We start from the raw sequence: 18,223 nt of genomic DNA, 5'->3' as shown, positions 1-18,223 counted from the left end.
ATGAATGACACTGTGGAGGACAAAAGCCCTGAAGAAGTCAACATGAAACGAAGTCAGGGAAGTGAACAGCAAACGGGGAGGAATGACACTTACAGTGGTGTGCTTTTTCCTACTTGTGATGATAATGATAATGATTGTGGTGATGATGATGATGATGATGATGATGATGACAGCAACAACAACCAACAGTTTGAGAAGACATCCTTTGATAGTGATAGTGATGAAGATGCCACTAACAGTGAAACAAGTGAGGAATATGAACAATATGTGGAAAAACTTTACTGCCATCCAGCATATGCAAACATCATTTTCCAAGCTTTGGAAGAAATGAAACGGATGTCTTTCCTCACCGATCTCACCCTAAAAACTCAAAGTTATATCAACTTCAACGTTCACGGTTTAGTCCTGGCTGCTGTAAGTTCTCTCATCCAGCAGGCTCTTCAACAAATGAATGAAAAGGATAAAAAAGAGATATTTTTATGTCTTGGTCCAGAAGTAACTGATTTGGGCATAGCGGCAGTGGTGGAGTTTGCCTACACTGGAGCCATCGCTGATTTGAACAGAGGATTTTTAGCTGAGATTCAGACTGCTGCTTTTTATCTGGGAGCTCCCAGGGTTTTGAAGCTCTGCAGAGAAGAAGAGGAAAAAGATGGAAAGAAAGATGGTGAGAAAAAGGTCGAGGAGAAAAATAGTGGAATTTCTGCTGAAGAGCAGAAGAAGGTCAGCTTGCAGTCCATCAGGCAGCTGTGGAACGAGAGAGTGGGCTGTGATGTGGAGGTGGTGGCAGATGGAAGAATATTTAGTGGTATGGAGACATTAAAATAGTCTCATTTGGAGTCGTGGCTAGAAAATTACATTTACATCCACAAATAGGTATATTATATACTGTACAGTATATGCTCTAAAGTTGACCTGTTGAAGATTGCATAAGGACCAGGCAATGTTTCTTTACATTCATGTTTCTTTACACTTAACTGTTACAGTTGTCAGTTGTGGTTTTTTAATTTACTTGCTTAATCTCATTATCAATATTTTACTGCTCAACTAAACATGTGGTGGACTTGATTAGATTGCCAGTTCTTTTGAGGTTTGAAAGCATACACGTCTCAGTATTACAGTAACTCTATGAGGTGACTTCATCGAGTAGCTGATGCTTTAATTATGTTTATGTGCTGCTACAGGCTGTAGATAATGTAAGTAAGAAGTAAGGATAATGTGTAAGAGTTAATCGTTGCTAAATGGTTCGGTTAGGCTCATAAATATTGGAACAACATGTTTTTGGCCTTTGCACATTACCACATTCAATTTCAAATGACATGGCATTAATGATTACAACCTTTTTTGTACACACAACTGTAATTTGGGGGCTCATAAATAATAGAACAAATGACTGACAAGCAGTTGCAAGGCCATGTGTGGCCTCATCCTCATTACTTCATGATTAATCAGGCAGATAAAAGGACTGAAGTTGGTGCTGTGTGTTACATTTACATTTGATAGCTGTTTACTGGACCTTTTTGGACCTCAACATGAGGTCTATGCAAGTGAAGGTGACCATCATTAGGCTGAAAAAAAACAAAATAAACTAGGAGAGAGATATTGCAGAATTGTGTCCATGGTAAAGAAGAATATTTTACAACATTTAGGTAAGACAAGAACAGTGTATGGCTGCCAATGGGACCAGGGCACTGGTGTTTATTTATAAAATAATTGCTGATAAAAGTAACATGATGAATTTTGATGTGTATAGGGCTATACTTGCTGCTCAAATTTGGCTAAGGGCTGCAAAACCGATAGGATGCCACTACGTACTGCAGTTGGATAGTGACCTAAAAACATACAGTGAAAACTATCCCAGGCAAATAACTGGAATATTCTTTACTGGCCAAGTCAGTCACCTGATCTCCACCCAATGGTGCATGTTTTTCGCTTAGTGTTGACTGCAAAGGATTTTCATCTACGTATGAAAGGCAATCCTTATGTTTATAATTATGCTAGTTTGTTCCATTATTTATGAGCCACCACAATCAGGTGTGTGTATGAAAATCTTGATTTCTCTCACATCTGGGAGTTTGTAATTTAAAATTCAATGTGGTTGCATACACGGGCAAATGCTTTGCTGTTCCAATACTTATGAATCAGACTGTGATGAAGTTAACAAGCTTATGCTAACTAGGTAATAAAATTAGCAAGCTACTGAAAGCCCAACCACATTTGCAGCAAAATATACTGGTGATAATTAAAGTGGTGTTTACTTCATATGACATATGTTGTACTACTTAAGTTTTTTTTTTACTAAAAGAATGTTAATACATATGATGTATAATTTCCTGGAATTGATACAAATGAAAAAACTTAATACTTGATACTTAATTTTAAATCTTATAAAAAAAAGGTCTCCTAAACATTGTTTATTTTATTTTTTGGTCATTCACAGCACACAGGGTCATTCTGAGTGCCAGCAGTGACTACTTCCATGCAATGTTCAGCAGTGGTATGAAGGAGACCCACCAGACCTCAGTGTCCCTGCTCCTGATGGGGGCACCAGAACTAGAAGCCCTTCTTCACTGCTGCTACAGTGGAGAACTGTTTCTCGATTGGGGCTGCATTTTTGAGCTCACCTCCACTGCTCTTCAGTTCCAATTTCAACCTGCTCTCTCACTCTGCCTTGAATTTATGCAGCAAGAAGTGGATGCTTACAGATGTCTGGATGTTGCTGCCTTTGCCGAAGCGTTTGAAATGAATGACTTGCAAGACATGGCAGATGAATTTATACTTAGGCATTTTGAGGATGTATCAGCCACTCTGAAATTTCAGGACCTACCAGTGGAGAAGCTGAAGACATATCTGCATAGCAACTGCCTCTGTGTCACGTCAGAGCTGTCTGTGTTCAAAGCTGTTGTATCGTGGATTGAGGCTGATCCAAGGACTAGGGTGAAAGAAGCTAGGGATTTAATGAGAACTGTCCTATTTCCTCTTATGACCTTTACGGAATTTAGAGAAGTGAAGTTTATCATGTCTTGGCCACAATTCAGCAATAAAGATCTTTATGAGTCTCTGTTTGAGGAATTCTGTACCAATACCTTTAATTCTCATTCAGACTTCCGGACCTACCTTCCTAAAGAAACTTTGGTTCTTGTTGGTGGTGAAAGGATCGCTGGAAACCTAGATAAACGTATACCCTGTAAGGAAATATGGTTCAGCAACTCTTTCCGTAACCACGTTGGCCTGATGAAAAGAGTTGAATGGAGAAAACTGGGAGACTTACCAGAGAAACCAAGGTTCTGTCACTGTGTTAGAGTGATAAGTGGGAAACTTTATGTAGTTGGTGGCCGACATTATTATGGAAAGGATGACATTATGAAATGCACTTATAGGTAAAATATTAAAGTGGTTCAAATTGCAAGGGGGGGCTTTTTAAAGTCTCAGACTCATTTATGGTATTTATTCTCTTTTACAGGTATGATCCAATTCAAAACAGTTGGGAAAGGTTGGCAGATATGAATGAGAGAAGGGGAAGCTTTGCTCTTGTGGTTTTGGATGGAAAAATGTTTGCCATAGGTGGAGACAAGGATTCGTTGGTCAACACTGGAAGTGTAGAGGTCTACTGTCCTGTTACAGATTCTTGGAGGTAAGCATGATGAACACAGAAACACTAGACTCAACTTGTGAACTTAGTATGATATTTTTTTAACATTGGAGGCATGGTGGCTTAGTGGTTAGCACTGTCGCCTTGCACCTCCAGGGTCCGGGTTCGATTCTCGGCTCAGGTCTGTGTGCATGAAGTTTGCATGTTCTCCCCATGCTTGGTGTACGCCAGTTCCCTCCCACAATCCAAAGACTTGCAGATTAGGTTAATTGGCATTCCAAAATTACTGTACATGTAGTGTGCGAATGAGCATTAGCAGCATGTCTGGGGTGTACCCCACCCTGTGCCCAAAGTCTCCTGGGATAGGCTGCAGGCTCCCCACCACCCTGTATACAGGATAAAGTGGTATAGATGATGAGTGTATAAGAGTGAACTTAACACTATAAGAATAATTGATATTCATATAATTAAAACTCAGTTAAACTTTATCAAAACTATAAGAGACAATTAATAAGTAATTTTCACACATTAAATTTAATTCGTTTGGTTTCTACAAGGATTCCTACATTATAAACTCCTTTAAAAAAAAAATTAGCTTAGCAAATAAAGACGTGTTGATCAAATTAGTATGACGTGATTTTTAAATGTTTTATTTTCCTAAATACATTTAAAATTTGAGATTACTCTTAAACAAACTTCTTTTGTGCTAAAATTGTCATTATCACAATGTTTTAATGTATTCATTTTAAATGCACTTTCTGTGCAACTCCTGTGCATGTTTTCCCTAATTTTGACAACAGACACAAAACTATACCTTTTGTCTTTTTACCTTCAGCTTTGTTCACCCTCTGGACCTGTCCATAAGTAGTCATGCTGCCAGCGTGTGCAATGGAGAGATTTTCATCTCAGGAGGCTTGAACAGTAGCTACCAGTGCCTGGCATCCATGCTGTTCTACCACCCAGAGAGAGGCACCACATACCTTGTGGATATGTCTCAGAGACGGGCTCAGCACTGCATGGAGACATGGAAAAACTGCCTATATGTAGCAGGCGGAGTCTCGGATGTGGGTGGACAGTTATTTGACCAACTAGAGTGTGAGTTCTTTGATCCGGTTAAGGGTTCCTGGTGCGCCTTTATGTCCATGTCTTTGCCTCATGTCAGTGCAGCATCTGCAGTGTTGGAAGGAAAGATTTATATCATTGGTGGTTATTGCCATGAAAACTACAGCGACACAACAGTGGTCCATAGGTTTGATCCTGCAAAGCGGCACTGGGAGAATTTGTGCGGAACCCCTGGCTCTAACACATATATAGCTGCATGTGTACTGGATTTACCCCATCACCTAAGGCAATGACATTGATATTTGCTTTTATTCAACTGTATTGTCATACTGTAACATTTGTCGAAAAATTGGTCTGATTGTAAACGTTTACATACCTTGAATATAATTTTTTAAATGTAATTTACAGCTCTACAGTATGTACCAGATGCATTATAAGCTTCCACCCAATAATTCAGTGTGTTAACTCCACATAAAAATACTGTATCTTGTTTTATATAGCCTAATAACGGCTTTCAGATTTTCTTTTCTGAATAAACCTATATACAATTACACACCTCTTGTGGGCCGTTAACTGCATATTTTACATGCTGTGAAGGAATATTGTGGTGCATTTTCATAAATCTGGTCTTGTGATGTTCATGACTAAGCTACTTAGTACGTATCATGGACTGGTGTGGGATGTTGGCACGCCATGTACAGAGAGTGCACACAGAGTACACAGTATTCCGTGTAGGCCAGTGAAGGTATTGAAACTAGAGGTATTATGTAATAGCAGAGCTTTAATTTGTCACACAAGTCTTGATTGGGCGTCTTTTCATGGATAACCAGTAAAACATAATGAAGGTTATTATTCCCCGTTTATCTTTAGTACCTGGTCATCTCTGGTTAGCATTGAAGTAGACCTCAAGGCTATCCTGGTAACACTGGGTGTGTTTTGGAAAACCATCCTGTATGGGAAATTCTTTTATATTTGAGTAAAGCCAGATTACATATATCATTAATTTGGACAGTGAGAGGAAACCAGAGAACAGAACACTTTACATAATCACTTGGGTTCAAGCTCAAACCACCTGTGAAAGCAAGTCACATTATCCAACTACAAGTTCCAAAAATTTGGAATGTTTTTTTTTTTTTGACAATTATAGTCATGACGTTATGTTATGACCATCTGAAGCTTCTTCTTCCTAATTATGACGTGTATGAGTTCAAAGTAATTGAATTGAAGTAATTGAAGAGCCAGATATACTGTATACACTTCTTAGTTGTTTTCTTAGTCTGATGCAGGCCAGTCAGTGTATAACATATTTACAGAACCATTATATCAGGTTGGTTTATAACAGTTCCATTAATCGTCTTGTCTTATCTTCAAAACATTTAATATAGTAAACATGCATCATCTGGGAATGTTAACGAAATTCGTATTATCATTTAAAATGTATTAAATAAATAAATAAATAAATATGATTCTATATAAAACCCTTTTTAAATATTTTAATTGACTCTACTTAAAGTCTAATATAATTTTGATATATTTAACTGCACTACAGTGATTTTTATCCATAATATAAAATGTTTTGGATATTTGTTCCAAAATTCCATGCAATATTTTTTTTTCCTTTTTTTTTTTTAACGACAGCTTTACATTTAAAAAGTCAAACAATATGGAAAAATATTCACAAACCTGAGTCATGTGCTTTCTTCAATGAATTTTATAAAATATTTTTAAAATAATATTTCCATTACATACTGTAGCTTTAGGTAATTTATTATTATTTTTTTTTACACATCTTTCATTAGAAGTCTCTGTGAGCTTGGGAAGCAGTTGTGCACGTCTTATTATATAAAAAAAGCAGACTTCATGAGGAAAATATCCATTCTTTTTTTTACAATAAATATTGAATACATATTGCTGTTAACATACTGTATGAAATCATGACCTTTACAGATCTTTCTGTTCATCTGACGTCCTCAAATGATCAGGTAAATGAAGTAAACAAGCGCGAATGTCTGTGACAGGGCCGGCCATCTTTCCCATATTCTCCCATCTTTGAGTTCCAGGGTCATAGCGATGCACCAATCTAGCCTCACTGTAATCTTCTTGAGAATAACCACCCAGCACGTACAACTTCCCCTCCAGGACAGCTGAAGCAGCGCCAACGTGGCAGAGAGGTAGAGGTATGAAGGCAGTCCAAGTATCACTTGTAGGGTCGTAGCTTTCACAGGATAACTGATCAGTGTAGAACTCTCGCAAGTTAGACACTCCTCCAGCGACGTAGAAGCGCTTAGCCAAGATTTGCATGCAGTGCTGAGCTCGATCGTGGGCCATGTCCGCCAGGTAGGTCGTACCCTGTTCCGGATGGTAGAGGAACGTGGACACCAGGCATTGGTACTTTAAATTGAAACCTCCTGAAATGAAAACCTCTTCTCCAAAGACAACAGCTGCATGACCACTCAGAGGCTGAGCCAGTGGATGTGTGAAGCTAAAAAGGCAGAAAAGATTCAAACAGACTTCAGTTCAGGATATTTTAAACATCTGTGGTTTTACATATTTACATATATATTATATATATATGCGAGCTACACATTTGGAATGACTGGACAAACTTATATGCATATTCTTATAAAGCACCTATACCTTTGTAATAGGGGACATTCCTCTTGCTGTCAGTTAGCTGCCAAGATGATTTATTATGTTTAATACTGAAACCTGAGAACATTTACATACGCTAATCATAGCTTCTTATAGTCTTTTACCTCCATGTGTTCGTTTCTACTGAGTATTTTTCCACACTGTCCAAATTAGTGCTGATGTCGATGTCTCCACCAATAGCATACAGGACGCCCCCCCTCACCACCATGGTAAAGTTACTCCTGTGCTCATGCATATCTGACAGTCTTTCCCATGAGTTGTCTAAAGGGTCATACCTGTGGGTGCAAAAAAAAAAAAAAAGGAAGCCATTATGACAAAAAAGATTATAATTAAGTCCTACCAAAAAAAAAAAAAAAAAAAAAATCTGCAGTTTTTGATTATTATTGATACAGTATGTGACCGACCACTTGTGAACAAGATATGATTATTTAGTGGGATTTTTTTGCATATTTATTTATTTATTTGTAAATGACTATAAAATATAAGTTATTGAAATATTTGAAAAATCACATAAAAATGAAAATAACTTGTAAAACATGTAAAACTAATTATACAGAAAAACCATGTTACACACACACACACACACACACACACACACATATATATATATATATATATATATATATATACACACACTCACCTAAAGGATTATTAGGAACACCATCCTAAAACGGTGTTTGACCCCCTTTTCGCCTTCAGAACTGCCTTAATTCTACGTGGCATTGATTCAACAAGGTGCTGAAAGCATTCTTTAGAAATGTTGGCCCATATTGATAGGATAGCATCTTGCAGTTGATGAAGTTTTGTGGGATGCACATCCAGGGCACGAAGCTCCCGTTCCACCACATCCCAAAGATGCTCTATTAAGTTGAGATCTTGTGACTGTGGGGGCTATTTTAGTACAGTGAACTCATTCTCATGTTCAAGAAACCAATTTTAAATGATTCGAGCTTTGTGACATGGTGCATTATCCTGCTGGAAGTAGCCATCAGAGGATGGGTACATGGTGGTCATAAAGAGATGGACATGGTCAGAAACAATGCTCAGGTAGCCTGTGGCATTTAAACGATGCCCAATTGGCACTAAGGGGCCTAAAGTGTGCCAAGAAAACATCCCCCACACCATTACACCACCACCACCAGCCTGCACAGTGGTAACAAGGCATGATGGATCCATGTTCTCATTCTGTTTACACCAAATTCTGACTCTACCATTTGAATGTCTCAACAGAAATCGAGACTCATCAGACCAGGCAACATTTTTCCAGTCTTCAACTGTCCAGTTTTGGTAAGCTCGTGCAAATTGTAGCCTCTTTTTCCTATTTGTAGTGAAGATGAGTGGTACCCGGTGGGGTCTTCTGCTGTTGTAGCCCATCCGCCTCAAGGTTGTGCATGTTGTAGCTTTACAAATGATTTGCTGCATACCTCGGTTGTAACGAGTGGTTATTTCAGTCAAAGTTGCTCTTTTATCAGCTTGAATCAGTCGGCCCATTTTCCTCTGACCTCTAGCATCAACAAGGCATTTTCGCCCACAGGACTGCCGCATACTGGATGTTTTTTTTTTTCCTTTTTACACCATTCTTTGTAAACCCTAGAAATGGTTGTGTGTGAAAATCCCAGTAACTGAGCAGATTGTGAAATACTCAGACCGGCCCGTCTGGCACCAACAACCATGCCACGCTCAAAATTGCTTAAATCACCTTTCTTTCCTATTCTGACATTCAGTTTGGAGTTCAGGAGATTGTCTTGACCAGGACCACACTCCTTAATGCATTGAAGCAACTGCCATGTGATTGGTTGATTAGATAATTGCATTAATGAGAAATTGAACAGGTGTTCCTAATAATCCTTTAGGTGTGTATATATTTTAACGATCATGTTTTAAACATATCATACCTGTATGCAGATTTCATTGTGTCTGCCTTAGAATAGTAATAGCAGCCTCCTGCCACATAGAGTTTTTTGTGAAGTACACCGATGCCATGCCTGAACCTGGCTTGCTCTGGCATTTCATTCAAAATCCTCCAATCCATATCCTTAACCATTCCTGTACCGCTACGCAAGGAGTTAGCAAACCATAGCTGCTTGCTTGGAAGCCGCTGGCCTTGGTCTGGATTTACCTGATCACCTCCAACAACAACGATGACTTCCCTGGGGTAACGTATGCGATGTTGAACTACTGGACTGGTGTCTCCGAATCCAAATTCTTTTAGTGCTGTGCGGTATAGATTTATATCATCATCACCACTACACTCCATCTGCAGGTTAACAGCTCGGACCTCACGAAACTCACGAAAGGTCATGAGTGGAAAGCGTACTCCTTTCATGACTTCCTGGGCATGATGCAATCTTTGGGGGGGATCTGCCTCAATCCATGCCACCACCGCTCGGAAGGCGGCCAGCTCAGATGGAACGCACAAGGCATCACGTTTTAGAAGGTCTAACAGCTTCTCAGCCGGGAGTTCCAGGAACTTTGGCGTGGCCATAACTTCCTGGAAGTGCATCAGGGTGAAGTCTTCGGCCGTTTCAAACAAGTCCCTAAGCATATAAGCCTCAGCAAAAGAAACCACATCTAGACAGCTGTGGACATCCATTTGCTGTTCCAGGTAGCTGAGGCAGAGTGAGAGAGCAGGTTGGAATTGGAATTGAAGAGCAGTTGAGGTGAGCTCAAAAATGCAGCCCCAATCGAGAAACAGTTCTCCACTGTAGCAGCAGTGAAGAAGGGCTTCTAGTTCAGGTGCCCCCATCAGGAACAGAGAAACTGAGGATTGGTAGGTTTCCTTCATACCACTGCTGAACATTGCACGGAAGTAGTCACTGCATGCACTCAGGAGGACCCTGTGTGCTGGATGTGGACAAAATAATAATCATTGTAATAGCAACGTCATGTATGCCAAACATGGGTTGCAAAACAATTTTTAAGAGGGTATGTAAGGAATATCAAATATACTGTACCTCGTATGGTCTGGCCTGATAAATTTCTTGTGGGGCATAACACAAGAGGTAGTTTCTTTAATCCTTATTAGAAAAGCTAAATATTTGATTGGTGCAACCAACTCTTTTTAGAAAAGAACAGAACTTGAGTATTAGAGCTTGCAAATAATTTTGCAATAAATTGGCAAATGATTCTTGGTAACGAACTCAATTATGGAAAACAAGTCTTAGCTCTTTGTATCTGCTATACACAGAAGATATTTGAGAATTTTTAGAACACTATCTCTTAACATTTACGTCTTAAAAAGGCCATGCTTGGGCAACAAGAAACATATCAGTCAGATATTTGAATGTTCTTTTCCTTTGGGTCTTATCCTTTTTTATCCTATGGGTCACATTGATCCACATTGTCTCATTTGATTTGCAAGATCTGGCACAGATTTTACCCTGAATTCCATTCCTTTCGCAACTCGCCAATTCTCCTGGTTTGGGACCAGAACTGCATGCTGTGGCTGGGTTGTATGTATGGACTATAGGGTTAAGGGTTTTGCACAAGGACACAAGAGTGATAACAAAAAATGCAATTAGTAGGTTGCTGGTTTGATGCAGTTAATGCAAGCAGGAAAGATCAATCAATCAATCAATCAAAATTTATTTATATAGCGCCCTACAACAACCAAAAGGTGCCCAGGGCGCTTTCCAGTATAAAAACAAAAAACATAAAACACAACAATCAGAAACAGGACAATATGCATAAAAACAGCTATCAAATTATTAGCTACATATCAAAAGCAAGTCTAAAAAGATGTGTCTTCAACTGCAATTTAAAAGCACTGAGCTCGAAGCTGTCCCGGTAGTGCGTTCCACAGTTTTGGGCCCTGAACAGCAAATGACCGACCTCCAAACTTTTTATAATTAAACTTGGGTATGACCAAAGTGGTATATTGAGAAGAGCGCAAAGTCCTGGCTGGGTGGTGGACCATTATCAACTCCGCGAGGTAAACAGGGGCCAGACCATTGATGGCCTTAAATACAAACATCAGGATCTTAAATTCCACCCTAAACCGCACTGGAAGCCAGTGGAGCAAGCGGAGGACTGGATTGATGTGAGAGCGTTTAGAGGTGTTGGAAAGAAGACGTGCTGCAGCATTCTGTACCAGTTGAAACCGATTGAGCAGTGATTGACTGAGTCCAGAGTAGAGGGCATTACAAAAGTCAATCCGCGAGCTGATGAAGGCATGAACAGCTTTTTCAAGATCAGCTCGGGTCAAAATTGATTTGACCTTACTGAGAAGCCTTAGCTGGTAAAAACTTGCCTTCACAACTGCACTTATCTGTTTATCAAAAAACATGCCACTGTCAAAAATAACACCCAGGTTGCGCACTACCGGAACAAACCGAGGTGTTAAAGGACCAAAACTGGGAGAACTGCTAGATGAATCCGGAGTAAACAAAATGTACTCAGTCTTTTCTTCATTCAGGTGCAAGAAATTATGAGAAAGCCATTTTCTGATGTCAAAAATACAATTATAAAGAGAGTCCAATGCAGAACAATTACTCAGAACCACAGGAAGGTAGATCTGAAGATCGTCTGCATAGAAATGAAAACGGACATTGTGATTGGACCCAATGGCAGCATATAAAGTGAAAACAGAATAGGACCAAGAATAGATCCTTGAGGGACACCAGATGACAAAGGAGCGACTGAAGAGGAAAGGTCATTTAGCATAACTGAAAAAGTTCTGTTTGTGAGATATGATGAAAACCATTTGAGAACCATGCCCTGTAATCCAATAGTGTGTTGAAGTCGAGAGATAAGAATGGCATGATCTACAGTATCAAATGCAGCGGTCAGATCTAATAACACCAAAACCACAGAATTTTTTCTGTCTAGGGCTCCAAGAATGTCATTATGGACCCTAAGTAGTGCAGATTCCGTGCTATGCCGAGACCTGAAACCAGACTGAAATTTATCAGCAATAGCATGCAATTGGAGATAAGACTGAAGCTGGGTAACAACAAGCTTCTCCAACAGCTTAGCCAGGAAAGGCAAATGAGATATAGGATGAAAATTGAACAATATAGAAGGGTCAAGGTTTGGTTTCTTTAACAGTGGTCGAACAATGGCATGCTTGAGGGCAGTTGGAACTGTGCCTGAACTAAGACAACTGTTTATAAAGGCCACAAGGCTGGGGCCCATGATGTCGATAGCTTCCTTCATTATCCTCACCGGAACAGCCTCAAGAGGGCAGGTGGTGATCTTCAATTCATGGACAGCTTTTTTGAGGTCCACAAGAGTAACTGCCTCAAAGTTCTCCAGCACACATTGTGCTTCTTGTGAAGATATGACAGCATCAGGGACTTGTGTGATGGCTTGCCTGACAGACAAAACCTTGTCCAAAAAGTACTGTTTGAATGCATCACAGGAGTGCTCAGATATATTATTCAAACCAGTAAACACCGGATTTATCACAGAGTTAATAGTGTTGAATAAAATTCCAGGGCGATGACTATTACTGTTGATGAGAGTAGAGAGATACTGTCCTTTAGCTTCCCTCACAGCTCTGTGATAGGTGAAAAGACTATCTCTAAACATTTCCAGTGACACCTGCAACCTATCCTTCTTCCATTTACACTCAGCCTGTCTACACCGACGCCTAAGGGCTCGTGTTGTATCATTGAGCCAGGGGTCTGAAGGGCTTTTGTTTATTTCCTTATAAGGGGCCACAGAGTCCATAATCTGGGAACAAATGGTATGGAAGGAGGAAAGGAAAAGTTCAGGACACGGAGAAAATGTCAAGTCAGCAACCGAGCAAAAATCAGAGGTAGTTAAGGCAGTAACAAAGTCATTAACTGTAGAAGAGGTAATGATTCGCCGACGTTTGGGGGCAGTGATTATAGGTGCAGATGGAAAAGCACAGATATCAAACCGTATAAGAGAGTGATCAGATACGGGAAAATCCAGAACCTCACAATTTTTCACTATCACCCCACGCGAGATGATAAGATCAAGGCTATGACCTAACCTATGAGTCGGGCCGGATATGGACTGGGTCAGGTCCAATGAATGGAGAAGTGCATTAAAATCATTTCCAAATTTATCAGAGGGGCAACAAACATGAATGTTAAAATCACCACAAATTAAAATATTGTCAAACTTTGGCATGAACTCTGACAAAAACTCTGAAAATTCATTAAAAAAGTCCTTAGATGCCTCCAAACAGTAAGTGTTTTTAATTTACTTTATGACTATCTGTTCCAATATTTTTGAACACCTAAAAAAATTGCGTGGTCTGTCAGCCAAGATGCATAAATTTTGCCCAAGATATTTAGACATAAATATTAGGAAATTAAACCTGGAATTCTAAGAATGAATTTCTAAGAAAGAATGTCAAAGAAAAAAGACATTTTGCAATGTTGAGAATATACATTTTAAAAAGATGGAAGTTTTTTTTAGTAAAAAGATACTGTGCGTAAATACCTTGATGTACCTGGTATAACACCTCGAATGTGCACAATTTGAACAAATCAATAGCCCATGGATAATAATGTGTTATTTTTTGTTACCATGAAATGTTCTTCCTTCAGCCTCCAGCTCCACATCACAGCCCACTCTCTCTTCCCACAGCTTCCTGATAGACTGAAGATTGACCTGCATGTGCTCTCCAGCAACGCTTTTTCTCATATTCTTCTCTGCATTTTTCTTACGCTCTCTCTCCTCTTCTTCTTTGCAGAGCTCCAGAACAATGGGAACTCCCAGATAGAGAGCAGCAGCCTGAATCTGAGCTAAAGATTTGCTGTTTAGACCAGCTATGCTTCCAGAGTAGGCAAATTGCAACACTGCAGATATTCCTAAATAAGACACTTCTGGACTAACACTTAAAAATATCTCTCTCTCGGTCTTTGCATTCCTCTGTCGGAGCATCTGTCGGATGAGGGAACTTACAGCAGCGAGGACCAAAGAATGAGCATGGACAGTTAGTCCATCTTCAACACTCAGGGTCAGGTCTGTAAGGATAGAACAACACCTCAGCTCCTCCACTGCTTGGAATATCTCAGTTGGGTAAGTATCTTTAGTGTACTTCTGTATCTCGGGTTTATCATCCCACTCGTCCAGTGTCTCCTGAACTGTTCTCCCGTTCTTCACGCCTAGCTTTTCGTTCATCCCCATTTTGCTGTCATTGTAGGCCCTAATCCATGTTAACCTCTTGCTCTCCCTCTCCAACTCTTCCCCTCCTTCCTCCATCACCTTTTTCCTTCGCTCTTTCTCTTTTCTCCACCGCTCCTCCCATTCCATAGGCAAGTAGAGCCTTGTGAACTCCATGCTTGTTGATGAATTGCTTCACAACAGCGAGCAAATACCACTTTGTATTGTTAGCTTTCCTTTCCGTTCTTCTTTTTATACAGTGCCCACATGCAACCATGATGAATTCTTGAAGTAAACAACATCCTAATTTTAGATTCTGCTTAAGTAGATTGAATGTCCTTAGACCTTGCCGAGCCTTTGCAGTCTTAGCAAGTGCGACACGGTACGGGCCAAAAGTCTGAAATCACTTACAAGAATAAGATCAGGCAAGATCAGAACATTTTTCAGTAATATTAAACAAGTCACAAAATATTCAGCAAAGGACATAAATGCTGACATTTTTACTGACAGGGTCTATGGAGAATGTGTAGTCTGTTTTATAATACATAGAGAATTTGGGTTGTTTTTTGCTTATCCTATGTAGGTCATGTCATAACGTTCTGGAAGCCCATACCAGGGAACAAGTACACACAAAAGGCAAGCCGGTATTGCCAATCAGCCTACACTGGATGTCTTTGGACTATGAGAGGAAACCGGAGTACCTGGTGAATCCCACTAAGAATGAAAAATGAGAACATGCAAGCTCTATTCACCAAACCCAGGTGACAGTGCTAAACACTAAGCCAGCGTGCCACCCAGTGTCACTATCTCACTAACTCACTATCACTCACTCATTAGCTATAACCCTTGATCCCGTATTCAGGGTCACAGGGCGCCTGGAGTCTATCCCAGGAGACTGGTGGGGTACACTCTGGACAGGGTGCCAATCCATCGCAGGGCCAGCGTGACTTAATACTGTATATCTGAAATTAATTTGGAAATGGCAATCACACATGAAAACCAATATAACTAAAGAGCTGATATTAAACTAGCAGAAGCCCTATTACTCTAGTTAAAGACAAATTAAAACCATGTAGTAAGGTTTATAATGTCATATTATACCTTACTTATCACCATGGTAAAGTTTCCTCTTAGATCTTCATTACAGATTCTCACATATGTTGCCAACTGCATTTAAAAGAGCCTTTGCAACAGCTTTTATTTTCATCTCATTAACAGCACATGGCGTCATACCTATGCGCTTTTATTTTAATTTACATTTATAGCACAAGCTCTAAACGTTTGCTGAAATAACTAATTGCCTTTAATTAGAGACAGTTCGCATGCACATTTATATAATGTATGATTATGTTACCTTTCACATAATACCATTCAGGATTTTTTTTTTTTTTTTTTGCAAATCGTGTGCAATAAACCTACTAACTAAGATTGCAATTTATAATTAAAAACAATACTTACAGTATGTGGAACCCTAGTAAAGTAGGACATTACTTTATAATTCCTATTTGTTGTTGCTTCTCAAACACTTATTTTTATTAATTTTTTTGCACTTCAAGGTCAGTTTGTATTTATTTGCACTGATTTTGATCTCATAGACTGTCTGTCCCCTCACTATAGTTCTGTGTTGCTTATAATAAAGCTAAGATGTCCGAAATTTTAGCATTTCTAGTGCCATCTCTCTCCAAGGCCCTTCTTAATATTTTGAGCCAGTAAATGCACAAATCATGGAGCTGTTGTAACTTGATTATGAAAAGATTTAAATACCCATTAATAATAAATTAATAAAGCAATATCCCACAACAGGGAGTGCTGTTGCACTGCATCTCACATCCGACAGTGCACAACAGCCCGACCTCGAATGTGATATTGCTTTTATACAACACTTCCACAAAAACCATTATGATTGGTTTGTTTATTCAACCAATTATTTTGCTCTGCCAGTACATATCCTTGTTCTGTGACTTGCAGAACTAGCACTGAACGGGTGACCAACAGTTAGCGACCGACAGTTAGTGTAATTAAAAGTGGTTAAAATAGTTTTAAATTCTTACCAGGACTGTGTAGCTGTTAATGATACACTTATAAGAAGTCGCTAAATGACATCATCGAGTAATATACATAATGCCATGACAACAGTGAGTACGTAAAAACACCCTAAACGTATACATATATACATATGAACGTTGTTTTTGTCCAATATCATGCTTATATATATATATATATATATATATATATAATTGTATTTATTTATTTATTTTTAATTGAAGCACTAAAAATAACAAAAGAGCAATGATATGCAAGTGCTATAACAAGTCTTAGTTAGCTTAACACAGTGCATGTATTATTATTATTATTATGCAATAAAATAAAATGAAATTAGATATAATTGAAAAAGAATAGAAGGTAGTGTTAGAGGCCTGTTTTGATTTTGTTAATTGTATATTAAAGAAAAAGAAAATCAGACAGAATACGAAAGGAACATAGAAGTTTGTGTTAATTAGTTAATATTAGTTCATGCTGTGATTTATTTCAGATGAAGAACATGTTACGTTTTATGCAATTCATCAGAACATTTTACATTTACATCCCGCTTACAAGCCAGGGCGTGAGCGGCTAGCGGCAGCAAGTTGAGAAGTCTAAGAACGGTATGATACGGACAAATCAAAGTCTCCAAAAGTCTCCAGTAATACCAGAAAAAGTCGCTAGATTTGTCGCTAAATATAGAGACAAAGTCACTAAGTTGCCAACACATGGTTCCAGTTATCTATAAGAGATATTACCATTAAAGGAATGAGGAAATGCAATGTGGGTGTTGTTTTATGGACATGTGGCAAAACAAAGAGAGATGTAATAGATTGAGGCATGCAAAAGTTTACAGAATGGCAGAAAGCAATAACAGTAGCCAAAAGATGAAGAGAATATACCATGAAAGTGAAGGACATTCTTGAGATTCAGTTCATATTTTCACTTATTCCACTTAAGAATATTGGATAACTTTCAGGGTTGTTTCTCAAGAAGTGTAAAATTGTAAGCTAATGTCCTATGTATAGTAGTTCTTCTGGTTTCAGACAAAAAGAAGGGGCCCTTGGTCAGGGGTCAGAGGGGAATTTGGGGTTTAGCCTTGTTAGAAGCTGGTTAGCTTTGTAGCTTGTGTTAGCTACAAATAGCTGTGTTAGCTGCGAATAAAACAACATGGATGGTTCAGAATAACATAGAAGCAGTTACTAGGGAGAAAACGTGGTGTTTAAGATTATGTTACATTGTCAAAAGCTTTTTCTTCATGAAATGCTTCTGTGACTGGTTTTGAATGTGGCTTTTGGCAAGCAGTTGCTCTCCCCTCTTTTCAGTACTGCAGACTGTACCAACCTACTTTAACCCATGCTGGTAACCAACAGTTAGTGTAATTAATGTTTGTTAGAACAATTATAATGTGTTATAAATCATATAGTTTAACAAAGTGCTGTTATGCACTGTTATATCATCTCTTGTGGAATGTCTATCGTCCAATCAGTTGTTTATTTTATTTTAATAATGCATAATGTCTACTATATTGAGACACATACCCCTCCTTTCGATTTAGCTAAATCAGACCTCATACACTGACATAATAAAAGGAAATAAAAAAGTAGATGCATACCAGTTAAAGAACTGCAGATTCAAAGGGGACAAACTTTAGAGCATTTACTTTTACTGAAATTAAAAGTTGAGTCTGATGACTTTCTGACCTTCAACAAGTCATTGTTTGTTCTCAAGAAATTATTCAAAAATCTTTTTTTTTTTTGTTGCCCAAAATTAAAAGTACATACAGAAATATTTAAAAGAAGCAGCACACACACACAC

The 18,223-nt window shown here is 38.8% G+C and overlaps 2 protein-coding genes across 2 annotated transcripts; one reads left to right on the top strand and one right to left on the bottom strand.

Annotated features, from left to right (window-relative positions):
• Window positions 1-4,944, top strand: LOC128508853 (kelch-like protein 33). The gene is made up of 4 exons (XM_053480339.1): window positions 1-805; window positions 2,438-3,377; window positions 3,461-3,631; window positions 4,425-4,944. The coding sequence occupies exons 1-4, from the start codon at window positions 1-3 to the stop codon at window positions 4,942-4,944; spliced, it is 2,436 nt and encodes an 811-aa protein (XP_053336314.1).
• Window positions 4,945-6,592: 1,648 nt separating this feature from the next.
• On the bottom strand, window positions 6,593-14,560 carry si:ch211-63p21.8 (kelch-like protein 33). Its single transcript, XM_053480281.1, has 4 exons — window positions 13,804-14,560; window positions 9,199-10,147; window positions 7,408-7,578; window positions 6,593-7,133 (listed from the first exon to the last, which is right to left on the bottom strand). The coding sequence occupies exons 1-4, from the start codon at window positions 14,558-14,560 to the stop codon at window positions 6,593-6,595; spliced, it is 2,418 nt and encodes an 805-aa protein (XP_053336256.1).
• Window positions 14,561-18,223: the final 3,663 nt, after the last annotated feature.

This window comes from Clarias gariepinus, chromosome 20, assembly GCF_024256425.1.
Source record: "Clarias gariepinus isolate MV-2021 ecotype Netherlands chromosome 20, CGAR_prim_01v2, whole genome shotgun sequence".
Classification (NCBI taxonomy): Eukaryota; Metazoa; Chordata; class Actinopteri; order Siluriformes; family Clariidae; genus Clarias; species Clarias gariepinus.
The sequence above is the reverse complement of the archived record's forward strand: the minus strand, read 5'-3'. Positions and strand labels throughout refer to the sequence as shown.